A 26,857-nucleotide genomic window follows, 5' to 3' on the forward strand; every position below is an offset into this window, starting at 1 on the left:
CCGCCCCGCCCGGACACTGCCGCAGGTGACCGAACCTGCCCGACCAGCCCAACTCGCCGCGACTCCCGTCCCGAGCAGGTGACTCCTGACTTCCCATTGTCGTCACTGGCCGGTGGCGCTCCGGAGGCCTCTCGGTCGCCCCGCCGGCCTCTCGGTCGCCCCGCCGGGTGGGATGGAGGCGGACGGGGACCCGGAGGAGCTGGCCCGGCTGCGCTCGGTCTTCGCAGCCTGCGACGCGAACCGCTCGGGGCGGCTGGAGCGCGAGGAGTTCGGCGCGCTGTGCGCGGAGCTGCGCGTGCGGCCGGCCGAGGCCGAGGCCGTGTTCCAGCGGCTGGACGCCGACCGCGACGGCGCCATCACCTTCCAGGAGTTCGCGCGCGGCTTCCGCGGGGTCCGGCGCGGGGCGCGGCGGCGGGGCTGGGGGCTGCGGGAGTCCTTGCCTGCGGCAGTGGACACGGGACCCGAACCCGGGGACAGCGAGGAGGATGAGGGCGACGAGGACGCGGCGACGGACCTGGCCGCCCTGTGGAGTCCGGCGAGCCTGGGAAGAGCCTGGCAGGACTTCCAGGGGCTACTCGGAGACGAAGCCAAGTTCATTCCCAGGTGCGTGTGTGGGTCGGGAAACTTTTGCGGTGTGCAGATTCAAGGATCCTAGAAAAGGAATTTATGAGTTCCTTTTCTCCTTTCATCTACTCCAGTTGACTTTTCCAAAAGGAGAGTTAAGGAAAGGGCGTGCGTGCACCCAGTTGGGTTAGGGGACAGAGTTTCACATGCTAAATGCTGTGTCTTGTTAGTCACCAGGGCCATGATGAAACCTGCAGCCCCCCTGGGGCCAGCACCTGTTTAGGTGCACTCCCTCAGTCTCACTGCGATCTGTTTAAGTCATCTTCTACCCTGGGCCTCAGCCTGGGCAGTTTGCCAATTTGGCATCCTCTATGATAACTTTGATGTTGTTTTCCTAAGTCTAGGTAGAAAAGAAACTTGGTTATATTGCTGGACACAAGTATTCTTTGATGGTAGGCATTTTACTGAGTTCCACTGGTTTAATTTTTTTTTTCAGCACTGGTGTTTGAACTTAGGGCCTCAAGCTTGCTAGAAAGCCTCTCTATGCTTTAGCCTCTCCTCCAGCCCTTTTTTGTGGTGGGTTTTATGAGATAGGGGCTGGCTTTGAACCGCAGTCCTCCTGATCTCTGCCTCCTGTGAGCAGTCAGCTCCAGGCCACTGGTTAAATTTTAAGAACAACCTTGAGAGGTAGGTTTGGCTGTCTCTGGATTGAGGAGAAACTCAGTCCCAGAAATTTCAACAGAGATTCATCGAGGCACTTGCCCAGTTAACTAAAAAGTAGAAGTTTGGTACCAGATCATGTGAACTGAAAAACTCCTTTTTATGCAATAGAATAAAATTGCAAAATCATACAACATATTCTCTCCCCACGGCTATGAAAGAAAATAAGTTAATACCAAGTTTCTAACTTAATACTCAGGAGAAAAAAGGATGCTGGCTGGCAGGATTAATAGGGCAGCTTCCTTTGCATCTATCCCTGTCTCTATTTCGTGTTCTGTCTCCAGCTGCTGTCCCACTTTTCCAGGCAGTTCAGTTAGTGCTGGACATGTTTTTCTGCTTTCTGTTGGGGTTTCAGTTGAAATTTTATTGAGCTCTGGTTGTCATTATTAAGATCTGAGAAGCATCATTTTAGTTGACAGTTTGCATATCTGAGACTTAAGACTCAGAAAAGGAAGGTGGCCCTGGTCTGTGTCAGGTGTCAGGGTGCTTGTTTATTGCTTCACAGCTGGCACTGTGGAGTCCTCAGTTACTCCTCCCAAATTCTTCCTCCAGTCTGGAAGGTAAGGGAAATACTGAGCAGGAGAGAGAGTGACTCACTGGTGAAGGAGGGATTTGTGGAAAAAGTGGGTGTGATGCTGGTCCTCCCTACTGTTTACAAGTGAGGTAAAATGTAGTGTCTCCACCAGGAAAAATTTAAACATTGCTGTAAGCGCACTGTTTCTCTGAGTCACTTTTCAACTCTAACTTAGTTTGGGTCCAGCTAATTAAAATGATGTAAAAATTTTAGGAATGAAGAGAGTTCACTTCATATTAGATACTGTATATATATATATATACATACATATGATCTTACTTCAGTTGTTAAGTCTCAACAGCAGGTGTTTGACACTTGACCTTTAAATGATTATATTGACATTCTTAGGATCAGTGTACAAACCAGGACTTAATATCATTGGTGGAATTATTACCACAATGCCTTTCCAACTCTTTCAGAAGTTATTAAATTTAATGGGCACCAGTGTCACCTGGTAGACTTGTGTGCTAAGCCCCACCTTCCTCTGATGTGAGATTAACAAGTACAATATTTGCCTTTCTAAACTTGTTCAAGTGGAAAAGAACTAAACTGAGTTGATTCATCTGATTGTTACCATGGCAGCCATGGCTGTTGGGTAAATTGGATTGTTTCTACTCCATTTCCTCCTACAGTGTTGACCTTTCCTCCATCTGTCCAACAGTCTTTTATTATTAATAATGTTATCATTATTTCTGCAAATTGATTGCACAAACTTTACTGAGTGTTCTATCTGTGACAGATACTGTCTTGGGTACTGTTCTTGGGGACAAAGACAAAGATAAGATGTAGCTCACATCTTCAACAAGTTCCAAGTGTGAGTGAAACATTTTTCAAAAGTTTCATGAAATGGCATTTAAAGGCAAGAGGATTATTTGCAGAAAACTTCTTATATTGTGGACTGCTGCAAGATGTCTTTGAAGTCCTGAGTTTCTAAGGAAATAGTCTAATGGTTCACTTTACTATATGTTATACTGGGATTTGTTTTAATATAAACTATGATATTTTTTTCTGAGGAAAAGTTATCTCTCCAGGAAGGTATGGCATTCCATCTTGTGACTTTGTTCCCCTCCTTACACTCTGTTTTATCTGGTGGTGACCTGCCCCATGCCTGTCCTGGGATGTATTCATATCTAGTTTGAGAAGAATGGATATAAGACTGTTTTCTTCTTGTAGAGGCAAAGCATGGTTGTGTTTACAGGATTTCCATTTCAAGGATCATTCAAGCAAAATACTAAGTGATTTTGGATTAAACTCTTCAGTTCCCAATAATTATGAGATTAGAGAAAAAAATAAAATTGCATTGTGAAAGATTGAAATAACCTTTGTGGTGTGTGTCAATATACCCTTAAGTCATTTCTCTTAGAAAATTGGGGGGAACTGCTTCCCTTTTAGTCTGAGGAGGGGAGTGTCCAAAGCTTGGCAGGTGTAGATGGCTTACATGGTCAGGACGGGCCTACCACTTCCTGTTAAGACAAAGTAAGGTCTGCCAGCAGATGAGAACAGAGAGGACAGGCAAGGCAAGGTGTTTATGTAAGAGAATTCAGGAAGGAACGTGGTGCCAGGCCAAGAAGAGTCCTGGAAAATAGGGAATGGAATATGTGGTTTGGAGGATGTGTGAGGAGACAAGAACAGACTTACAATGCAGCCTAGTCAATTTCTGGTGCCTAGGTCACTGTCTTGGCGAAAGGGAGTTTTGTACCCAGTAGGTACTCAATAAATGTTGAGTTAATCAAATCTCTATATTTCAATGCTTTCAATCATGTACATGCAGTAGTGCTTTCTCCATTTCTTTTGTAGATTACCTCACCTTTTTTAAAATTCCTGGTGTGCTCTCCTGGTGGTATTCAAAGATTGCCAAGGATTTAAGGAAATGAGGGGGGTGTGTGTATGTGTGTTTGTGCACGTACTTGTGTGTGTGCTTGCTGAGAAATTGATTGAGGGTATGGAGGCGATGGAGGGGCCATCTGTCTCTTATAATTATCTCTATGCCATTTGTAGTGATTTTGAGTGTTACTTGAAAACTGATTCACTTTAGTAAATTAACTGAGAACCCCACATTATCAGTAACCGGTAAGGGGCATAGTTCAGTGGTAGAGTGCTTGCCTAGCATCCATAGGCCCTTGATTCCATCCCCAGCACTGCAAACACACACACTCACACACAAACAAGTGATTTAATTGAGAACACTCAACACTGTGCACGTGTGAAAGGTACAGGTTGGCAAAGCGGTGTACCTCAGCCCAATCCTGCAAGTAGAGTGATGATGACTAAGCTTGAGAGGAGAGTCTTAACAATTGTACATCAGTCCCACTTAATTGGGAAAAATTTTAAAACAAGTGGCAGAGGCAAACTTTCCTTTCTGGTCAGGGTTTCTTTTGTATTTTCCCATCTTAGTTTACACTGTTGCAGTTGCCTCACCAGCTCACTTAACTTACATGATATAGTGTTTGGCAAGTTGGGAAAGGGGGAAGAGAGATGGAGGCAAAGAAAGAGACAGAGAGCAAGGCGGGGGGGGGAGAGGGAGGGGCAAGGTGAGACAGATCAGCAGACAGATGGAGACAGAGAGGAGGGAGGATGATTAATTCAATCTTGCCTCAGTTTCCCCTCTCTTCCAACCAGTGAGCTTTGATCTTGACCCACCTTGAGATGGGTGGAGCAACTACCCTTCTCTCTTTGCTCTCAGCTCTTGAAGGCTTCTACATGTATCTCAGTGTGTTTTGGAGTGTGTTTATAGTATTTACCAAAGATAAATGTATCTTTTTCATGCACATGGCCAGTGCATGATTCTCCTCCAAGGAGATACCGGTTTTTGTGATGGCCTGTGCTCCAGTCCTGGATGAGGTTCAAGGGTGTTTTTGATGATGTGGGACATGTGCCTTTGAGCCGGGCTATTCTGACTTTTCTGGGCTCCAAACCAGCATCTTTTATTTTCTCTCTAGTCCTACAATTATTGGGAACTGTAGAGTTTAATCCAAAATCACTTAGTATTTTGCTTGAATAATCCTTGAAATGGAAGTCCTGTAAACACAATCATGCTTTGCCTCTACAGCATCTGCATCTGTGTTTTGGCCCAGGTCTATATTTAGATCTACATCTACCTGTATTTCTTTATTCTTTTTACTATTGCCATTGTGTTGCTTTTGTATTCTTTAATATGTCTTCTATTAAAAATATGTCTATCATTACTTTGCTGAGTGAAAGAAATCTGTCTGTTAAAACCACGACTCTACTTTTTATCCCTATAGCCTTCTTGGGCCTAGAATGAATCTGTGCCTGGCTTAGGTTTTACGGGCTATACTTACTGGCAGTGGTCACTTCTGGTTCTGATATTTGAATTAACCATCTTCTGGACCTTAGAGGACTCTCAGTTTTGGCTGCGTGGGTAGTGATCTACTCTGACCTTCAGATCTCACCAATTGCTCAGAACTTTGCTTTCAGAATTTAAAGAAAAATGACTTATTCTGCTTTTATGGTTTGGGCAAAAAAGTAAAAGACTTAACACTGAGTGTCAGTGGGAAGAATATAAGACCCGCAAACTCTTCTGTAGGTTTTCTTTGGACTTGAACTTTTGGCTTACTCTTCTCCAAATTACTATTCAAATGCATGATTATACTAGACCAGACTCTTTAAGCACTTAAAATCTTTGCCTCTTTCATCATTTCTGCCTGGATTTCTAGTCTTTTTTCCATCAGCTGCATCATGCTGACCTGCCTTGAACAGATGTTTGGTAGTTGATAGCTGAAAGGAGAGCCTTTAAGATGACAGGAAAGGTTAGATTCGAAGTGGGTCTCCTTTTTCTATGCTAACACAGTGGGTACAGTATACTTCACTGAGTTGTGCATACCTCCTTGCAGTTAGGTGGCGCTTGACTGCATGATGCTGTTGCAAGGAAGGCATGGGCAGAGATGATTTATCTGGGTATTCACACTGCTTCCTTTGACTGTACTAGCCTTGTATTGGGTTATAAAGCAGAAATCAAACACTCACTCCCGAGGGGAGTTGTAATGGTGAAATTTAGCTGACACGCATGATTTCCTTGGAATCATTTTCTCAAGCAAGTTCATTGCTTCATCTTGTAAACATTCAGGATCTTCCAAGTGATAGTTTTTTTTTGAAGGTAATTATAAAGAGAGAAAAGTGAATTTTAACTCTTAAGACCTTAGTCTGTATGTCCTATAAAAACAAGATGTGTTGATGCAGTAGTTGAAAGATGTTTCTCTAATTCTTTAATTAGAGAATTATCTGTTGACATAGCCCTTTACATAGATGTTGATGTAGACCTGACCCTGACCTTTAGTGAGCTCGTTGTCTCACCTTTCTAAACACCTAGGAGATTCTGGCTGCTGAAGGACCACAGATACTGGTACTGAATGGAAAAATCCCTCCTGGCAGAGCAGAGCGCACTCATCCTACACTAGGACATTCCTTGGCTATGTCTATTCTATGGCTTTGTCTACCCTCCTAGCAGGGGCTGCAGACCCTTCAGGGTGGTTACCTATATGTTGGGAGTTTTAGCAGACTAAGCATTCTTATTTTCACTTTGATGATAATGTAAGATAAAGTAATGTGAACACATTTAGAATCACCTGGATGACTCCTACATCACAGATTTGGCTACATAATTTCAGTACCTGTCTTTGTGTTTGTGTGATGTCAAGTGTATTGCCATGGGCATTAGCAACTAGCCCATAAGCAAGGCAGAAAGTGGGACTTGGTGTAAGCAGGATGTGTTCACATAAACTAATGTGACTAATGTGGATTTTCTGTAGTCTCAGCAGAAAAGTGATGAGAAGAATGGGGTTTGTTCATAGAAGTGTGCTTAAGAGAGCCACATATACATTCCCAGTGCCACACTGACTTAGTTGTGGCAATTTCATTTCAGTAAAACTATATTCTTTGTCATGTTAGCTGGATATTGCTAATTCTGATTGCATTGATTTTGTAAATGTGTGTAGTTTTATAAACACAGTGGAGTTATCAATATAAGGAATTTATATCTGATTTATATTTGCTTATAGAATAAAATATAACATAAAATATGTAAGTCAGCTCTGGAATCCTTAGAAGATACTTCTTTAATAAGGTCTGCACGTTAATCAGGCATGAGAGAACTTGCAATCCTCAAGAACTATATAGAATTGACAACCTTAGTCTCTGCACTTTTCATTGCATATCATCTACATGATCATTTCGTTGTATGATCATTCTACATCATTTAAATTAAGGATAAAATATTGGAGAAGAAGCTTGTCTTAAATTACCCAATGTTAAACAAAGAATCTCATCTAATTCTTCCATGGGGAGGGGGAGAAGGGGATGGGAGGGGGGTGGAGGTACTCTACTTACCTTCCCCTATTTTTTTAATTTATTCATTCATTTCCTCACTTAGCAAACATTTTTGGTATCTATTGTGTACCTGATACTGTACCAGGCCCCAAGTACTTAAAAACAAAGTTTCTAGGGCAGTTTCTTTTTACCCAGAAGGTGGCAACATCAGCAAGTGTCCAGGTGGGAAGAATCACAGGGATGGCCTCAGATCTATGCAGACTAGCTTCTAATTCCACAGCTCCCTAACTTAGAACTTGGGTGCTGCTGCTTTCTCCCTTTGCAGGTGTGTGAGAGAGAATTTTCACTAAAAAACGGCTGTCTTCACTTTCTGTTTTGCTCTTGATGTTCCTGTTCCTGCACTTTGCAGACGTACTTTGATCCGGCTCAACGGATGTTGCTGAATAATATTTCCTACTTCAGGTTGAGCTGCCTTAATTGGTCCATCTTTGGGAAGGAAGGCTGAGCTCTGAATGTATTGGGACAGCTTGGAGACCTTTCATCCAATGTTTTTCTTTCTTCTCATTCAGATCTGTGGTATAGTTTGGGTCTGGAGTGACCTTCCCCAAAGGCCTATGTGTTAAGACTGTGGCACTATTGGGAGGAACCTTTAGTAGGTGGGGTCTAGTGCAAGGACGTAGGTCATCTGGGGTGTGTCCTTGAAGGGGATATTGGGTCTATGGCTACCTTTCTCTGCCTCTCTCTCTCTCTCTCTCTCTCTCTGTCTTGTACTGGAGCTTGAACTCAGGGTCTTCACCTTGAGCCATTCCATCAGCTCTTTTTTGTGAAGGTTTTTTTTTTTTTTTTTTTGAGATAGAGTCTCACGAACTATTTGCCCATGGGTGGCTTCAAACCATGATCGTGATCCTCCTGATCTCTGCTTCCTGAGTAGGTAAGATTATAGGCACGAGCCACTGGCACCCAGCTCTGCCTCTGTCTTTGATCCCCAGCTGCCATTAGGTGAGCAGCTTTGCTTTGCTTCATGCTCCCTACCAAGATATACTGACTCAACACAGATCCAAAGCAACAGTGACCATGAACTGAAACCTCCCAAACTGAGCCAAATAAACCTTTCTGCCTTATGAGGTGATCATCTCAGGTATTTTGTCATAGCAACAGAAAGCTGATTAACAATCTGAAAGTCAATTGGAATTAAATGATTTATGATAAAAATTAAAGGAATTTAGTTATATGAGGTCCTATTTTCTGCTGTTGCAGTGGTGTTGTTTTACCACTGTGGAATACTTTGTCCTTCAGGCATTTTTTTAACAAGGACAAGACATTTTAATAACTACAAAAACTGTGTGGTGTTTTGAGTGCTTTCAAATGCATTCTCTGTGAAGCTTTCCCACTTATGTGTTAAATGTATTTCCTTATGTCTGGAGTTGCCCACTATTTTTAGGTGGCCAAGCAGAAATGGTCCTGATAACAACATGTTCCAAGAGAGTCCTTCTAAAACATACACTCTAAGACCAGCCACTCTATTCAATTTTAGTCTCATATTTGATTCTTTTTTTGAGACAGGGTCTGACTATGGAACCCAGGCTGGCCTCAAACTCACTATGTAGTCCAGGATAGACTTGAGCTGGCAGTCTTCCTGCCTCTCAAGTGCTGGGATCGCTGGCCTGCAGCACCATGCTTTGCAATTTTAGTCTTTTAAATTTAAGTTTGTGCAAGGTGTGGTGGTGCAGTCCTGTAATCCCAGAAATTTGGGACATGGAGATAGGAGGATCACAGTCTGAGGCCAACCTGGGCAAAAGCAGGAGACCCTATCTGAAAAAACAAACTAAAACAGCCAAGGGACTGGGGCAGGCTCAAGTGGTGGAGCACTTAAGTAGCAAGCAGGAAGCCTTGAAATAAATAAATAAATAAATAAACAAATTATAAAAGTTAGGTTTGTGGTGTTTTATGAGAATGTCAGTCTTGATATCCCATCCCTTTGTGACCATTTTAAACTGTAAAATTGTGGACTATGCTCATAGTCACTTTGTTATAACAGAATCCTTGACAAGAATGTTTCTTAAATTCCTGGATAGAAAGCAAAAAAAGCACAAAGGCAGCTCTCCATGCTGAAGCCTGAGCATGGTACAGAAAGCACAGGTGCATTGTTGGTTGCCTGGAGCTCCCTGGTCCCCAAGTAGAGGCTCCTGAGAGGCTGTGAGCAGGGTTTGCTGATGTTTGCCCACCTGCATTGCCATGGCAGCCTGCGCCATTTCATCTCCAACACTAATAGTCACCTCATAGTTCTTGCAGCAGCGTTCTTGCAGTAGAGTTACCTTCCACTGATGTAAGAAGAGTTCTGAAATACCCATCCATGTATGTTTAGGAAATCCATGCTTTAAGTATATTCCCATGTCATATTTTCTGGTGGATGTGCTGTAAACTAGCATTTGTGCTAGTGGTACAAAATACTTTTCTTTTTCTCCTGGGGACCTGTTGGCATAACGTGTTTCCAAGTGGCAGGTGAGTTGGCTCAGGGATGCTAATGAGTGGATGCCAGTGCAGGCATTTCTCTTCTTACACAGTGGATGCATTCCAGAAAAGCCTCAGATTCTGCAAACACATATAGGTCCGGGGTGGGAGGCAGTATGGATGGTTCAGACCACTCAGTATGTGTACATCACTGTAACCACAACACTCAAATAAACAGTAATAATCCTAATGAAATAGCACATAAAGAAGATTCTTAGCATGGTAAACACGACAGTGCAGAATACCTGTAGATATTTGAAAAAATGAATATACTGGATTTTTCCCCCTCTGGTGTGAAGGTAGCTTGATGGAAGGAGGGATGTGGGTTGTGGGTGCTTAGTTATGGTGACAAGGACAAAATGCACAGATATCTCAGAAAACACAGAGAAAGCAAGTGGACCATCTTTTGTGCAGAGAGGAAAACTATGATGAGAACGGGTATTTGTCCCGCTCTGCCTTCCTCCCACCTTGCTGCATTCAGTTGTGTTTGTGGCCTTGCATTCTGTGTCTGTGACTTGGGGTCATAAAATATTGACATGCTGGGGAAAATGTGTGTGCATGCCATTTCCACTTCAGTGTCATTCACTGTTGACCTAGGGAAGGAGCTAAGTGAAGCCACAGGGGCCTGCTTTACAGCAGAGTGGTCCTAATATTGGCTACAAATTCATGGGAGGCTATAGCAAAGCACAAGACGGAAAGACTGTTTGATTCTGTGCTTTGAAATTGATTCAAGATTTTCCCTTGTTCTAAATGGATAGTACATCGCCTCTCTCCTAAGAGAATATATTGAATAAGCTCTCTTCAGGTTAAGAAAAGTCTGTCAGTCCACAAAAGTTCATTAATCTGTTAAACAGTTTGTCTAATTTTCAAATGATTTGTATCTGAAAAGACCCCTATACGTATGTTCTAATGATCCCTGGCCAGAATTAAAACATGATGGTCTCGCTGAGCATTTGGGGCCTTAGAAAGTGGCCTGGGCTTGGAATGATACATAAAATCAGTGTTCATGCTCAGCAACAATTGAAGTTCTTACCCCACTCCTTAGTTGGTGCTGGCACATATTCATCCTGAAGCTGGGACATTGTTTATGTGTGATTGGCCCCAATGAAATTGCAGTGCCTTACACCACAGGTACTAGAGTTCTCCAGAGAAACAGAACCAACACAGTGTGTGTGTGTGGGGGGGGTGTAAACACACACACATATATGTTATATGTGGTGGGTCATGGGGAGAGAGTGACTGATGTCAAGGAATTAATTCACATGACGATGGAGGCTGGACAGTCTGAAGTCTACAGGGTAGGTAGGATGGTGACCGGAGGAGTGGATGTTGCAGCTGGTGTGAAAGAAGCTTTCTGCTGGTAGAATTCTGTCTTCCTCAGGGACACCAGTCCATTCATTCTGTTGGAGGAGGCCCCACACAGAGGGTCATCTGCTTTCCTCAAAGTCTCCTGATTTAAATGTCAAATGTACAGAAAACCTTCTCACCAGTATCCAGATGTGTTGGACCAAATACCTGGGTACCAAATACCTAGCTAGCCTAGTTGATATATATGAAATTAATCATCACAGACACTAAGAAACTTTCGCAGATATTTGCAGATTTTGAGATTTACTGTGCTGTGGGAATCAATTTCAGAAAGGCCAGAGAGATTTAACAGAAAAATTTCAAATCATTCATATCTGGAAAAATCCCTATAAATACACCCTCTGCCCCATAATTCCCCCAAGTGCCTAAGTGCTCCAAAACAATGCATCAAATTTCTATGGCTTGTTCAAAGTTTTTAATATTTTTCTAACTGCTGAGAAAATACCTGCTTACATCTGTGAATGGCTCTAAGATGCCTTCTTGGGAGAAGAAAGCTTAGTATTCATTTCTGCTTCTATCTGGCCATCCTCACCCTACAAGCTCACTCTTCATCAGAATTCTTCCAAATCCAAGTTCATCACCTTCCTGGGGAGATTCCTTGGACTTAGGCAGTCCTAGCCATCTGGCAATGACACCAACATTTCACACTACAGAACATTCCCTGACAAACTAACTGCTTGCTGCCTGGCTTCCTTCTTCCCTCTGCTGCCTCCTCCTTTGTTCCCTTTCTCTGTTCTGCAAATGCTCTGTAAAAGAAAGGCACTGTGTGCCATGAAGTCCAAAGGCTGGTGTTTTAATGAGGAACAGTAAGAGTCTCCACAGAATAGGTATGGGTTGTCATTCTGCTGTCCTCAGCTACTAGTTTTTGTCCCTGAGTTGGTAATAACCAGCATGGATACAATTTGAGGGGCACAGGAAGACCCCAAAGTGTTCTGGATTGTGAACCTAGTCCAAGGAGCTCAGCAGACACCGGTTTTAAATCATGGCTTTCTTGTGTTTTGCTAATTCAGAGCCTCAGACCATCAGCCTTGGCTCTATCTGTAGCTTCTCTAGAAACAAAGACTCCAGGTCCTTCCTCAGACCAACTAGAGACACTTCTTGTGAACAAGGTCCCTGGGTGACTTGGGTGTGTGTTACACTCGGTTGAAGAAATAAGAAGTGAGAGTATGAGATGCAGTCACATTCACCCAGGAGTTGCTTAAAAAGGTAAAAAGACCCAGAAAGAGGACATTGAACAGAGGTAGAAAAGATAAACTCCACTGACTTCAAAGTTTTTCTTTGGGTTCCTTCTGGTTGGTTATTTGATACTTGTATTTTGAAGTTTTCATATCTGAATTTATTATGAAGAGAAGAAATCTATACTTAACATCACCAACACATTCTGTGAATGCATTCTTCAAAGACAAACACACAGAGCCTAAGTTTATAGCTGTTTGAGTTGTCAGATGAGATGACCACACAAGTCAGCATCCAGATGGACAATCAGAATTATTTTTGTATCTGGAAAAATCCCGTAGGTATGTTCCCATACTGCAGACACCCTCTTGTGGCCCTCTTGCAGTCAACAGCACTGCTCCCCTGCAGGTGTACTTTTTATTTGTGCATACATAGGTTCATACAATATATTCGGATTCTTTCACTTGGCATTGTGGTTGAGCTTCAGTTTTCAGTGCTGTAGAGTATTTTGAGTATGTTGTGTGGAGACCCTACAACTTATTCCTCCACTTTATTGTTAATAGCCATTCAGGTCATTTCTACTTTGTGCATTGTGTATCATGCTGTGATGATTGGTCTGATGAATATTTTTTTGTAACACAGGTGGTGCATTGCTCAGAGTAAGTATTGGCAAAATGACTTAAGCTTTCTTTGCTACATCAGGTTCATCCTGTGAAGTCTGGTTTTACTCTGGGCTGCAGTACAATGATGTCCCCAGGAATCGTGGGTGTGGTGAATCAATGTTGCCTTTTCAGTTTGCAGTTCCTGTGCATGATTTTGGTAGTACTGGGGTTTGAACTCAGGGCCTTGCACTTGCTAGGTGGGCACTCTAGCACTTGAGCTTACTCCTGTTCCACGTGCACATTTTCTGTTCTTGTTGTCAGGCTGCTGGGTGCTGTTTTTCTATTGTTAGTACGTCCTTCCTTCCTGGGAACTTTTATTGGGTGAAGATTTGGGAGCAAACCATTAAGTATTTTAGAATTGTATTTTAAAACATCTGTTTGAATATTGGTTATTCCTACCCCAACCAGGAGTTTGCTGGAGGTGGTTTTTGTTTTTTCTTGTTGTTCAGCCTTCTTTTGGATTCTTTGTGGTGACAGATACGGGAATTTTAAATAGCTGGAGTGCTGCAATCATTTTGAAATCATTTTTATTATTTGTGATTTTATTCCTATTCTACTTTCATTCATGTTTTAAGCCCCTTTCCCAATTTGTTTATATTGAGACTTCCCCAGGTAGGCACTATAGTTACAAATTGTCTTTTGTTGAAATTATGCCACTTAGAAAGATAAGCACAAAACATGGAATGGTGTTAGTTATTATAAACACGGGCATGAAGAGGTGTCCAGCATGAGGGGTGATGGCTCACTCTGAGATGAATCCATGAAGTCACCCTGTGTCTTGGGCCACCAGCCTAATAGTTGGTCATGAAATTATTTTTAATCTTCTCTTTTGAGTCTCATGGGAATGGTTTATACACAACTGCAGAAGTGGATGAATACTGTGCTTGGTGGAGTCTTCTTATCCACTTGAGCTCATTATTGCAGTAACTTATTACAGCTCCCTTGACTTAAAGCAGCTATTAAGCATTCATTTCCATTTCATTTAGCAGTGCTTGTGCCAGTTTTACTGTCCAGAGGGGTTGCTGTCCAAGCAGGCAAGAAAGGAGTGCAGCTGAGACCATAGGGACAGGGAACTGAAAGCCAAGGGCGTGGTAAAGGTTCGTGATGACAAATGTGAATTGAGGTGAATTCAGTTACACAGCTCACTGACATTGCTTTCTCCTCAGTCGCGAGCCAGGGAGGTGAAATGATGAGTCAGTTGAGAGAAGACCGGTGTCTCTTTTCCTGACCCTTTGTAGGCTAGAGGTCAGGTTCTTCAGCAGATAGCATTTGCAGATCTGAAGGTTGTTAGTTCCTTTAGTGACCTGTGGTTTGGTGAGCTCATTGTCTAATGTAAAAAAGTCAGATTTTAGTAAGGTTTTGATAAATTTCCTTTTAAAGCACATTCTAAAAAATTGCCTCTCCATTCTGCAGAAAGTCAAACTACAAGTAATTAGTCATTTTCACAGGATACAGGAAGGCAGTGGAGGGAACAGATGACCAGCAATAGGGCATCTCAGGGAGCCTCCTTGTAGATGATGTGCCCCAGGCACCATGAATGAAACCAGGAGCCTCTCACAAGGCCACAACTGCACTGCTGAAATGTCATATTAAAGATGTCAGCAGCATTTTATTTCAAAGGAGAAATATTATCAAGAAGTTTGAAAGGAGCCAGGCGTGGTGTTATACACCTGTAATCCCAGCACTAAGAGGCTGAGGCAGGAGGATCACAAGTTCAAAGCTAGCCTGGGCTACATGGTGAAACCCTGTTTGAAGCAAAAGTCAACAACAAAGGAAAATCCTCAAGAACATCTCTACAGTGTATTGTGCTTTGGTTTGGTAGTTTTGGTTCATTCTGTGTATAAATCAGAGAGACTGGATACTTTACTAATTTGTTTGAGGGTTTCATAGCATGATACATAGACAAAAATCAATGTCTCTTAAAGTGGGAAAATAGTTTAAAATGTTTTTCTGTGACATGTCTCTTTGGATATTAACTAAATAAACAGTACCATGTGTACAGTAGTTTGAAGATGAGTCATATAAGGTTATTCCTTGCTTAATTCCATGATGTTTCATAGAAAAATGTATCCTTTGAAAGATACTCTTGCAAAAGCCAGAAGGTTGTGATCCATCTCTAATAAATTTCCTTGAATATATATATATATGGATATTATTTAACTGTTGAAAAGAAATGTGACTATAGCTTAGATACTAAACAGCTTTCCTCCCACGATACTGATAATAGATTAAAGTTAAATCCCAAGCATTTAATAATTAATGGTCAGTGTCCTACATATAATAAATCTAGGGAGCATATTTTCTATTGAGAGAACAAGTAGAGAACACTTATGTCCCAGAATGTAATGATTTTAGGAGAGAATGTATCCACTTTACTGGTACTGCCGACTCTACAGAATATTCAGAAATTTTGAGATTTTGGAGCAACAAGCAGATCCTTATCTTTTGGAGATGTTGGTGGTAGGTTATTTATGTAATGTAATATTTTAAGTCTGTGTTGATCAATATAAAAGTCACAAAATTGCATTCATGGCTTGGAAACTCACATATATGTTGCAATATTTATAAGTAAGCATGAATATTATTTCATTAAAATGCATCTGTGTCCATTATTGAAGAAATATATTTAGGATTTAAACTTTGGCTTCACAATTCATCTGGAGTTCAGATTTCAGCAACTTAAACCCAGAAAAACACAAATCTGAGGTGGAATGAAATGAAGGGGCCTCTGCATATCAGAAATATTAGTTTTAAATCCCAGCAGAATAGAAGTTTCTCAAGTTGAACATTTTGGACCCTTTTGAGCTTTCCTAGTGTTAATTATATGGTAAATACTGGGCACTTCCCCCCTTGGAAACTATGTTATTCAACTTTCCATCACTGTGACAAAATATGTGAGATAATCAACTTAAAAAGAAGAAAGGTTTACTTTGGCTCACAGTTTCAGAGGTTTCAGTCCATGGTTGCTTGGCCTCTTTAAATTTAAATATGATTTTATTGAAATATTCTTTTCTTATCAGTGGTCTTATAAAATAGTCATATTCAAAACATTAAAATGTTATTTTTAAAATATATAAAAAGTTTATGACATTATAATAAAATCTTCATAAATAATTATGTAGGTATTAATAGTTGCATAAGCAGAAGAATTCTGGAACATATTCCACCATTTTAGTCAATTGATTTCTCCATAAAGAAGACTGAAATGTTGTTATTTGCAGGTAAGTTGATAGAAATGGAGAACCTCATCTTGGCTTGTTTTTCTTTTTCTTTTTTGTGGCACTGGATTTTGAACTCAGGACTTACACCTCAAGCCATTCCACCAGCCATTTTTTGTGAAAGGCTTTTTCTGAGATAGAGTCTTGTGAACTATTTGTCTGGGCTGACTTTGAACCATGATCCTCCTGGTCTTTGCCTCCTGAGTAGCTAGGATTGCAGGACACTGGCGCTTGGTGAGAACTTAAGTGAAGTTAGTCAGGTTCAGAAGGCCAAAAGCCTCATGTTTTCTCTCATATGCAGAATGTAGACCTAATACAAATACAGCAATATTATGGAAAACAGGTCACACTAAGGGGATCAGAGACGGAGAGTAAAAGAAGGAAGTTAAAAGGGTGAATATGGTTGATGTACTCTCTATACAAGAATGTAGAATTTTTTTAAAAATTTAAATTATTTATTTAGTTGATTTTTAAAATTGTGCTAGGTGGGGGGTACATCATGGTATTTACAAAAGTTCTTACAATGTATCAAATATATCATACTTGAATAAGAATGAATGCAGAATTTTTAAACCTACTGAAATCACCATAAGAAGGGCACTAAGGTAGAAAGAAGAAAAATAGAGGAGATGAGCAAATTAACATTATATACAAGGAAATATCACAAGGAAACTCCCTGCATAGCTATCTTAAACAAACAGAAAATGTCATTTTTTTCTTTTATAAAATCAGAGAACCGGAGGGCAAAACAGGTCCTGTCTTTGGGGGGAGGGTTGGTACCAGTGGGAGGGATTTAGGTGGGGAAAGAGTGTGGGAGGGTGAATATGTTGCAGTTACTGTGTACACATATATGTAAATGCAAAAATGAGACATGTTGAGACTATTCCAGGAATCAGGGGGAGAAGGGGATAAAAGAGAATGGTGGATGGGGTAAATTCAAGTATCATACATTTGATACATTGTAAGAACATGTGTAAATGCCAGAATGTATCCCCGCCCAGCACAACAGTAAAAATTTCAGTTAATTTCCTCATATGTTATATCTCTAATGCCACAATCACTTGTACTTCTTGGAGAAATATGTCTTCTACCAGTATTGACTTATGTTTTATTTTCCATAATATTGATTACAGTTTTCTTTAGAGTCCTACTTTATCAAATTAGAAATCACAGACACTAGGAGTTGACTATTCTCTGTGGATGATAATGCTTTTAACCATGAAAAACACTGGTGCTAAAGTGTAAGCATAGATCAAATTATGAGAAATGGAGGATGCTCTCAGTTCGTTTGTCTTCCTTTGCTCTTGACATGTAACTGTTGACATATGTAAATATTTTAAGCCATGATTGCCACAGGTTCTGTGTTTTTGCCTCCTTTCAAAGTCCTTTTCTTTGACAAATACTTCTACACATGTCTCAACTTTTTAAAGACAAGACATGTAAATAAAGTGTCTTCATTAATGATTCTTATGAATGTTTCCCAGATTTAACATGCTTCAAAACTATAGACCTTTTCAATTCTATTGTTATAGAATATAAATGCAACCAGCCAAAGATACCATGCCCATCAAAAGACTTCTTGTTAGATGAGATTTTCCCAGCCATAATTACAGAACTTCATAGTAACTTTGTACACTGAGCTCTCATCATTTAATTTCTTTAGTTCATCAATGTCTTTCTATTTTCAGGTGTACTTTTCAATTAATTCCAATCTGCTTCATCTTGAAAAGCTGAAGTTAATGTTTATAACTCCCATTGTTGAGTGATCTGATTAAAGTTTTCCAAGTGATTTGGAACAAAATATAATGAAAGCTTAGAGGACTACTGAACAAAAAGACAAGACCCTTATAACTATTTGCTGAGTAGTCCTTCCAAAGTGCAAACAATTCCAAAACCTAAATGAGGATGGGCCACAAAGACAGAAGGTGACTCTCACAAAAAAGTTTAGGTTAGATACTGTTTCTGTGTGTGTAATCAGATTTAACATTTTGACTGTACAGCTTTTATTTTAGTTGGCAGAATATCAAAGTGTGTTTGAATGCAATTATGTGTTTATCAATCTGAGATACATTTCTACTTCATAGGCTTCTCTTTGTATTGCTTATTTTTTAATTGGACAAATTTATGGGGTGCGGTGTGATAATTCAGTGTAAACATACAGTGTGTAATGATCAAATCAGGGTAGTTAACATTTCCATCTTAATAAATATTGAAAAAATTTGATTAGTACATATTGTATCTGTTTGTGGGGTGTACCATGATATTTCAGTTTATGTATACATTATGTATCGCTCAAATCAGGGTGACTTACGTTTCTTTTTTTTTTTGTGGTATGGTGGTTTGAACTCAGGGCCTACACTTTGAGCCACTCCACCAACCCTTTTTGCTATAGGTATTTTCATGATAGAGGTCTTGCAGACTATTTGCCTTGGCTGGCTTGAAACCATGATCCTCCTGATCTCTGCCTCCTGAGTGGCTAGGATTACAGGCTAGACCACTAGAGCCTGGCAGTGTTTCTATCTTTTTAACATCACTTCATGTTTGGAGTCTTCAAGTTCTTCTCTTCTACTAGCGCAAAACACGTAATGTGTGATCCATAGCCTCCCTACCATGCTGTAGAGCACTAAAACTTATTCTATGTGGCTGTATTTGGGTACCCATCATACAGTCTCTCACTGTCCTCCCTCCCCACCCACCTTTCCCCATCTGTGTTTGTTGTTGCACTGTTCACAGTAGCTCTGATGTGGAATCAGCCTAGGTGCTCACGAGTAGCTGACTGGATTAAGAAAATGTATACATACACAATGGAATATTATTCAGCCATAAAAGGGAAGGTAATCCTGTCATTTGCAAAACAGATGGAGCTGAAAGATTTTGCTAAGTCAGACACAGAAAGACAGACACCATATGTTGTCTCACTGTCATAGATTTCTTAATTTAGTAAAGATATAATTTCTACAATGCTTTATTATTTTACTTTTCATTGAACTTACTATTAATTATTATTATTATTACTGGAGGTACTGGGATTTGAACTCAGGTCCTTGTTCTGAACAAGCACTTTACCACCTGAGCAATGCCCCCAGCACTTATTGCTTTAGTTTATTTCTCAGATGGGACCTTGCTCGTTCCCCTGGGCGCCTAGGACCCCAATCCTCTTACCTCTGCCTCCAGAGCTGCGTGCCATCACACAGCTAACTTTTTTCTGGCTAACTTTTGTCCTGGCTGGGCTGGACCCACAACCCTCCTATCTTTGCCTCCCATCATCAGGTTTGTAATGGCATTTGTATGTAATAAGGCTGGATGTTTTTGCCTTTGACAGAATGAACTTCTGAAAGCTTTACTTTGATTCCATGCAGTGAATGGAACAAGATGAAATCATTATTGGAATTAACACAACAGATTCTTTTTGAAGCACCTTACTGCAGTGATGTAAAGTGTAGTCCCATTTGCGTTTGTGTGGTTTCTTCTGGTAAGAGAGACAGTATAAATAAATGTCACTTTATTCTGCATTTGTACAAGAAAATTTGGAATAAAAATGCACAGAATTTATTCAGAACCACAGTCCTGATCTGATGGGAAAGCTGTGCTTCCCAGGTGGTGTGTGAGTGCACCCTCTGCAGCTGCATGAGCAAAACTGTGGACTCTGAAGACAGTCTTCTGAAAGAGTTAGATGCGGTTCCTTCATATTTACATTCAGGTTAATTGTATCACTATAGTGGACTTCATTGTGAAGGAAAAATGTTGACCGTCTTTCTCGAGGGGAGGTAGTTTTAGAACAGCGTTAGATTTAAAGAAAAATTTGAAGAGTAGCTGAGATTGTTCTATACCACTTGACCACTTCACCTTACTGTCAGCCTCCGGCTTTGGAGCAGTCCATGCAGTGGTATTGATGTTGTTTACTGAAGTCACATTTTTTCAGATTTCCTCAGTTCTTCCCTAATGTCCTTTTTCTGTCTCAGCACCTCATCCAGGACACCACATTCGATTTTGCTTTCATGCCTACCTAGACTCCTCTTGGTCATGACACTTAACAAACATTTTGAGCAGTTATGCATTTATCAACTTTCTGAGGAAAGGAAAATTGGTACTTTAAAACTTTTCACTAGTTTGTTTCTTGAGGTCATTACTGTCCAAAGGGTTTACTGCAGAATATGAAAGCATTGCCATCCAATAAAATAACTAGTAATGCATTTAACCCATTTGAAAAATGGTAAAATCGCTATAGCAAGCACATTCCAATTACTCTTTGTCACTCAGTGTCAGGTCTGTCCAACTCTATTTTCTGTACCAGTTGCAAGTGTACAATGCTTGAACTTCCTAATTTCTCATTGATTTGGCCATGTGGCCTGCTGGCAGAATTGCCCATCGTGTAGGAAGTGGCACAGCTGGCCGGTTCTCCATGTGGCCAGCAGAAGCAACTGCCTGCAGTCTTTCTCCACCACCATCTGAGCCCTGCAGGGATAAGCAGCCTCCAGCTTTTCTTGTCCCAGTTTAATTTGTTTTATCAGGGAGTGTTCTATTACCTCCTCCTGAAAGGAAGTTTTAGTTACATTGTACCTGGAAATGGTCAGGAAAGGAGAGATGGGTTTATCACTGATTGTCTTAATAACTGTTTGCTTAAAAAAAGGGAAAATCCTGACTATATACAAAGACAATCAGGATATAGGACAAGCCTAACTCATAACTTTCCCTGGCAAACCTGGGAAGGTGGCAGATGTCATCCAAGGGAAATTTATGTAAAAACTGAGGTTGGAATTTCTATTTTTCTCCTCAACCCTGTGTTTCTTGCCAAAATAGATATTTTGAGTGAAAAAGGACTGTACTACACCTACTTGTACTAACATGACATTGCCTGCATGTATTTTGATCGAAGGAAAGTTGATATAAATGAAATTCTGTCTGTTATAAGAAAGAGATGCATATTTTAACATATGCATATACTCATTAATATGTGATATCTACCAAATCAAAAAAATTGATCTGGATTTAGGGGCAGGCTATGAACAAAGCCTGCTTTTCTGGCTGTAGAAGGGCAAGGTCAGCATTGCCATCCTGTCATGTGCTCAGGACTTATGTTAATAGCCTGTAACAGGAATCAGCGAAGCCAGGCCCATTAGCCCTCTCCCTGTTTGTGTGAAGAAAGTTTTACTGGAGCTCAGCCAAGCTCATTCCCTTAAGTAATTTCTAGGATTGCTTTGCCACTGTAGTGGTAGAACTGAGTGCTTGCAGCAGAAATCATCTGGCCTGAAAAACCTAAAATATTTTCACTTTGTTGCTTTGTAGAAAAGTTTTACTCACCCCTGGACTATAACCTTTGCAGACCCCTTGGATGTGACCCAGTTCTTATTTTTCAGTTCCCAGGTCACTGGTGCCCATGCGTCATTTCCCACCAAGGGACTTTTACACTACAAGAGTTTCTTCCCCCAGATGCAACACAGACACAGACAGGAGACAGCCATCTTCTACTAATTCCTCCTAATTCAGTTGGGCAGCAGAGTCAAGAGTAGTAACAAAGCAATGGCTACCACTTACTTATTGTCTGCAGTGTACCATGTGCTGTACCAAGTAGGCTGTAGCCATCCTCCCAGCAGCCCTAACTGATAGGTTCCATTGTTACACCCACTGCATGGTTGAGGAAACTGAAGGCCAAGAGGTTAAGTGATTTGCCCTTGTACATGCAGCTAGGATGCGGCAGAGGAAGCATTTGAATCTGGCCAGGCCGTAGTGCATATCCCATGCACCATTCATTTATGATTTTGGAAGCCATCAACTCTTTGTGCAGTATAAGGCCCCTTGTTCTGTTTTCTAACTTCCGTTGGCAAACTCCGCATAACTAAATGTCAGTGGTATGGAATAGGAAGCAATTTGCAATCTGAATTGTTCCCCACCTTTGTATGATTCTAGTTAACTCTCATCTTCCAGGAAATTTCCATTTTAAAACTTTTTGGGGAGTGTTACCTAGATAAGGACTGAGGTAATAAAATAAATTTCGGGGTAACATGAATCTGGAAAGGATTTTACCTACAAGAGATATGTTTGGTTAAGGTGCCTTGCATGAGACTTTGGTGGTGTAATACGTGCAGTAGTAGATCCTCTGATCATGCAGCTGCAAAACAGAGTCATTGAAGCCTAGGCCACTGGAGCAGCTGCCTTTCCAAGTCTGCTGCCTGGCAGGATCAAGTCTAAAATATACAATGTGTAACTGAGTGTAACTGAGTTAATGAACTTGTTGTGAGAACCCATTTGGCAACCATTGCAACATGGGTGGCTATGCTTGGAGGCTGTTAGTGGGCAGAGGCACATCCTGTAGAGAAAACAGAACTGGACCTTCAGAAGGAGAGCTAATGTTGCTTTTCTGTATCAACTGGCAGGATTTCACTGGTGACATTGATTTTCTACTTAATTAAGGCTTATTCTGAAAGTATGTGTATTTTGTAATAAAAGTACATTTTAAGCAAGAGTTTTTTTTTTAATTGAACCTGTACAAGAGTGATAGGATAAACTTTCCAAGTTGCTAACAAAATGACTATGATTTGTGCAGGGCATTTAAATAGATCATTATTCTTATGTCAAAAGAGAAACAATTGCAGTATTAGATTTTAATTGTCTATAATTTTAGAGTGCAGTGGAAGCTGGTAGCAACCCCTGAAGTCCCACATTTCTGGATTAAATGATAATGGCCTTAGATTTATCTTTATCTCTGCAAGTTTGTTTCTGAATATTTTCCTTTATTCTCTGCTTCAGCCAAAGCATGTGAAGATGGGAGCAGTTAAAATGCAAATTGATGATGGCTTCACTTCCTTTGAATCTTTGAGTGACTCCCCATGTCTTTAAAGTGTTTTAGTCCCTGTGCCCTGCTCAGGTTCCTACTAACCTCTCCAGCCCCATCTGGCACAGAATTGCTGGCCCCTTCTTCACTCCAGGTGCCCTACACCTGAGGCTTTGTGCTGCCCTGGTTATCAAAAGCCTAGAATAGGCTACACCCCACCGCACACCCCTTCCTGCTTCCTGCCTGGTTGACATCTGCACATTCTCCAGGTAATCCTCAGGGTCTGGTCACAGTCACCTGTCTATGCTGTTAGACCATCCTGTACTTAATCTTCACAGAACTTTTTAAGTCATGTATGAGCTTAATGTAGGAAGGAGTTGTGAGTACAGCTTTTGTGTAGCCTGTGCTTGTTTAGCCTTTGATGTCAGGACTGAGGATGCCAGGAGAGGCCAATGACTACTGCACTCTCAGGACAAAAGGTTTGTTATGGGAAATGATGAGGGAAACAAAGTCACCAAGACCACTTTGCAGGAAGCAGGAATTTTATTATGCTAGCAGACTCAAGGGAGATAAGTTCTCAGAGCTCCAATGTCTGATCAGTGTCAGGAGAAGGGTTATATACCCCCCTGGATAGTTATGCAATTAGGTGGTTTTTGCAGTATATGGGGTTTTTGCAATATATGGATCAGTTACAGGAAAACAAGCTGGTTACAGAATTTGCCACCCCCTGCCCCCTTATAGAATGTGGGTACAATTACAAGAAACCTTGTAGGGCTAGCTGGGCATGTGCAATATTGCAGAGCTAGCAGAAAGCTGCTTTCAGACTCAGTGTGGGGAAGCCAAGGTAAATTCCAAACATACAGTAAATACCAGAAAAATGGCCAAGATGGCTCCAACATTCACACCTTTGATGAGTTGACATTTTATTTATTGAAATGCATCATGTCTTTTATCCTCAGGGATGGGATTTACTCTTTGGTAACCTTGTAGTAGATAGAATTCTGTGGCTGTTTTCTGTTCCTGTATGGCTTCTATCAGGGTCTATATGAACCACATGACCAGTGGCACATGGGACTATAAGACAGCCCAACACTATAATTAATACAGCCCCAAACATTGTTTTATGTCCTCCTATTGTAAAGAACCATCCTCCAAGCAAATCTTCAGGATCCCATCCTTTCCAAGTCTGAACTGGAACATGAGCAATCTTTCTCATTCTATCTGTGATCTCTTCTGTTACCTTTCCCGTGTCATCAGTCTGAAGACAACAGTTGCTCAAATTGAATTTGCCACAAACTTCTCCTTCTGAGGCTAAGAGATAGTCGAGAGCAAGCAGTTTTGGTAAATTGCATTGTGGTTTTGGTGTCTTGCTTAGCTGGTATATTGAGGGCTTTTTTAGTTTCATTGGTTATGATCTCTCCCACGGCTTGGAGTCATATGATACGGTTGAGCATACATATTGGAGTCCAGTGGCCCCAAGAGCCATCTTCAATCCAAGTGGCTGCCCATAATACTGAATTATGCGCTCTGGGGGCCATTCATCATCTTTCCAGTTTGCAATTTGTATACTTCTTTGTATAGCCCTCTGACTCCTTGGGTGGCCTCTTTCTTCATAGCCTGGGATTCCCAGCTTTTCACCTTGAGGTAAGGGAAGGTGGAAAAAGGTGGGGACGTATTGTCCCTAGTGCACAGGTCCTGGCCCCCAGGGCAGCCTGGTACAGGTGGTCCTTCCACATATCCAGTACAATCCTCGTGGGGCCCACCATTATATGTGTGTGTCATCCTTGATCCATGCCTGTTGGAGGTGGTGGAAACTGGACAAGGGGTGAGGGTTTGTCTCAGAATGGTTTGAAGGCCCCCACCACTGGGTTTCTTGGGCAGTGGCATTATAAGATCTCTGACCCAGGCATGTCAGGCTCGCGAAGGGGCTGTTGAACTTCCCACCCCACTGGGCAAGACAATTTTTACCAATAATGGAACTTTTTAGGAGCCAAGTTCCTGCCCTGAGGTGAGGACATCCATTCCCATTGTGAGGTTTCTGGGGATCTAATTCTTTGGCCTCTCAGGGACATTGATTTCCCATATGTGCTCCCCCACACACATAGCAAGAAGTAGCATTCGTCGAGACTGAGCTATTGTCTCTGCTGAAGACGAGAACAAATTTCTGGTAATGGAGGAAATGGGAGGAGGGCCTTGCCCCATCTTCTCATAGAAGGAGTGAAAAACCTGATAGGATGTGGTCTTGCATGAGACTATGACCCTCTTAAACACTAGTTTTGCTCGTGGATTTTTCCATAGGCCATCTATGTGGATGTCTATCATGTGGCCTTTTTCCTAATTCCACCTGGAGTCTGTGAAGTTAAGGATAGTGAAATTGGCAGGATTTCAGGCTCCACAGGACTGGCAGGTGGGGCAACTCTCTTTTGGAGAATGGCAGACTTACTGTTTTCACAGGCTTCAGCCCATGTGGCCAAAGTTACACATTCCCGAAAAGGGCACATAGGTGTGTTCCCATAACAACCATGTTCATATCCAGTTGGCTGTTCTTCACACATGTACTTGTTTTCTTTAGAATAGCTCCTTACCCATGAGAGGGTTGTGTACCTGGAGATATCGGCATCAAAATTATAACTAGCTGCTACACAAGCATCGAAATAGACTGATATTGGTCCATGGAGGTTAGTGATCCGAGTCTGCTAATTAGAGACCCTCTAATGTGTCCGACCTCTAGCCGTTCTTCCAAGGAGCGTATGCAGGGTCAAAGCAGGTGTGCTGATTGCTGTGAGAGCACAGAGTAAGTAGTACCATTGTGAAAACATGACCCAATAACAGTACCTGCACATGAGTAAATAGTTGTGGAAGAGCAAGGTTCTGGTAATGACATTCCTAGTCCAAGTATTACATAAGCACAAGCCACAGGGTGAGGGGTTTAGGTTTGCAAAAGGAACCCAGGATGGAAACAACCAAAAACAATACCACATCCTGTCAGCAGGAGATGAGTGCCAGGAAGAGCCTTTTGATTTGGCTCCATCCTGCTGGGGCAGTTGCTGTTATTCCTGCTGTCCAAAGCATGGTTACAATATCAAAAATAGAGATAGGTAAGGGATGGCAGAACTCAAGCATCACAGCAGAACACTGTCTATGAGAAACAACAGTCTATTAACTCCCTGCCCGTTTGACTCCTCAAGCTTCTGCTGTGCATTGACTAGTCAGCTTCCCATTTGTGACTAGGGCAAGGCTGAAGGTCCCCTCTGCAGGGTCAGTTTGAGTGGATCACTGGAGTCCAGTCGACTTTTTCACTAAGGAGCTGCTTTCTTCACCCAGGTGTGGTGGATCCACCAGGTGATCTCTGACATTTAGATTGCTGTGAGGTAGTCAGGATCACCGAATAGCACCCTCTCCACTGAGGCTGGAAAGGCTGATGATTCCACTACTTTATCCAAACCTGGTCACCTGGCTTAAAGTAATGTACATCAGTGGTTAAGCTAATAGGGTGTCTCTCTCAATCGTGGTGGTGTAGGTCATTTGAGCACTTTTCCTAAACCGTGCATCTGTTGGAGCAAGGTTAGATTTCCTATCTCTTTTAAATCTCCCTTAATGTCCTTTATTAGTGGGGGTGACCTTCTGTAGAGAATCTCATAGGGTGAGAACCCAGACTGTTTGGCGGGGATACACCTGGCCCTAAGTAAAACTAATGGCAAGACCTATTTCCAAGTCAGGTATGTCTCCTGACAGTTTACTCATCTGAGTTTTTAGTGTCCAATTCATTCTCACAACTTTGCCTGCACTCTGAGGCTGGCATGTGTGTGAAGGTTCCAGGTTATTTTTAACCCCTTTGCCAGTTATTTAACAACTTCTGCCACAAAAGATGGTCCATTGTCTGATCAAATGGAGATGGGGATACCATACCTGGGAATTATTTCCTTTAGTAAGGCAGCTCTTGAGCCTTCTGTGTTCGGGAGGAGAAAGCCTCTACCCACCCAGAGAGTGTGCACACAATCACCAG

At 41.6% G+C, this 26,857-nt stretch overlaps 1 protein-coding gene across 2 annotated transcripts in view; it reads left to right on the forward strand.

Annotated features, from left to right (window-relative positions):
• Positions 1–23: 23 nt before the first annotated feature.
• Positions 24–26,857, forward strand: part of Rasef (RAS and EF-hand domain containing) — an 80,866-nt gene continuing 54,032 nt past the window's right edge. The window contains exon 1 of one of the 2 annotated variants that reach the window (XM_074052161.1): positions 24–603. In XM_074052161.1, coding sequence (XP_073908262.1) covers positions 173–603 — 431 coding nt within the window. In that variant the 5' untranslated portion in view covers positions 24–172. The remainder of the gene's footprint in view (positions 604–26,857) is intronic. The other variant, XM_020153516.2, reaches the window with a different exon arrangement.

The sequence above is a fragment of the Castor canadensis genome, chromosome 13 (genome assembly GCF_047511655.1).
Source record: "Castor canadensis chromosome 13, mCasCan1.hap1v2, whole genome shotgun sequence".
In the NCBI taxonomy this organism is placed as follows: Eukaryota; Metazoa; Chordata; class Mammalia; order Rodentia; family Castoridae; genus Castor; species Castor canadensis.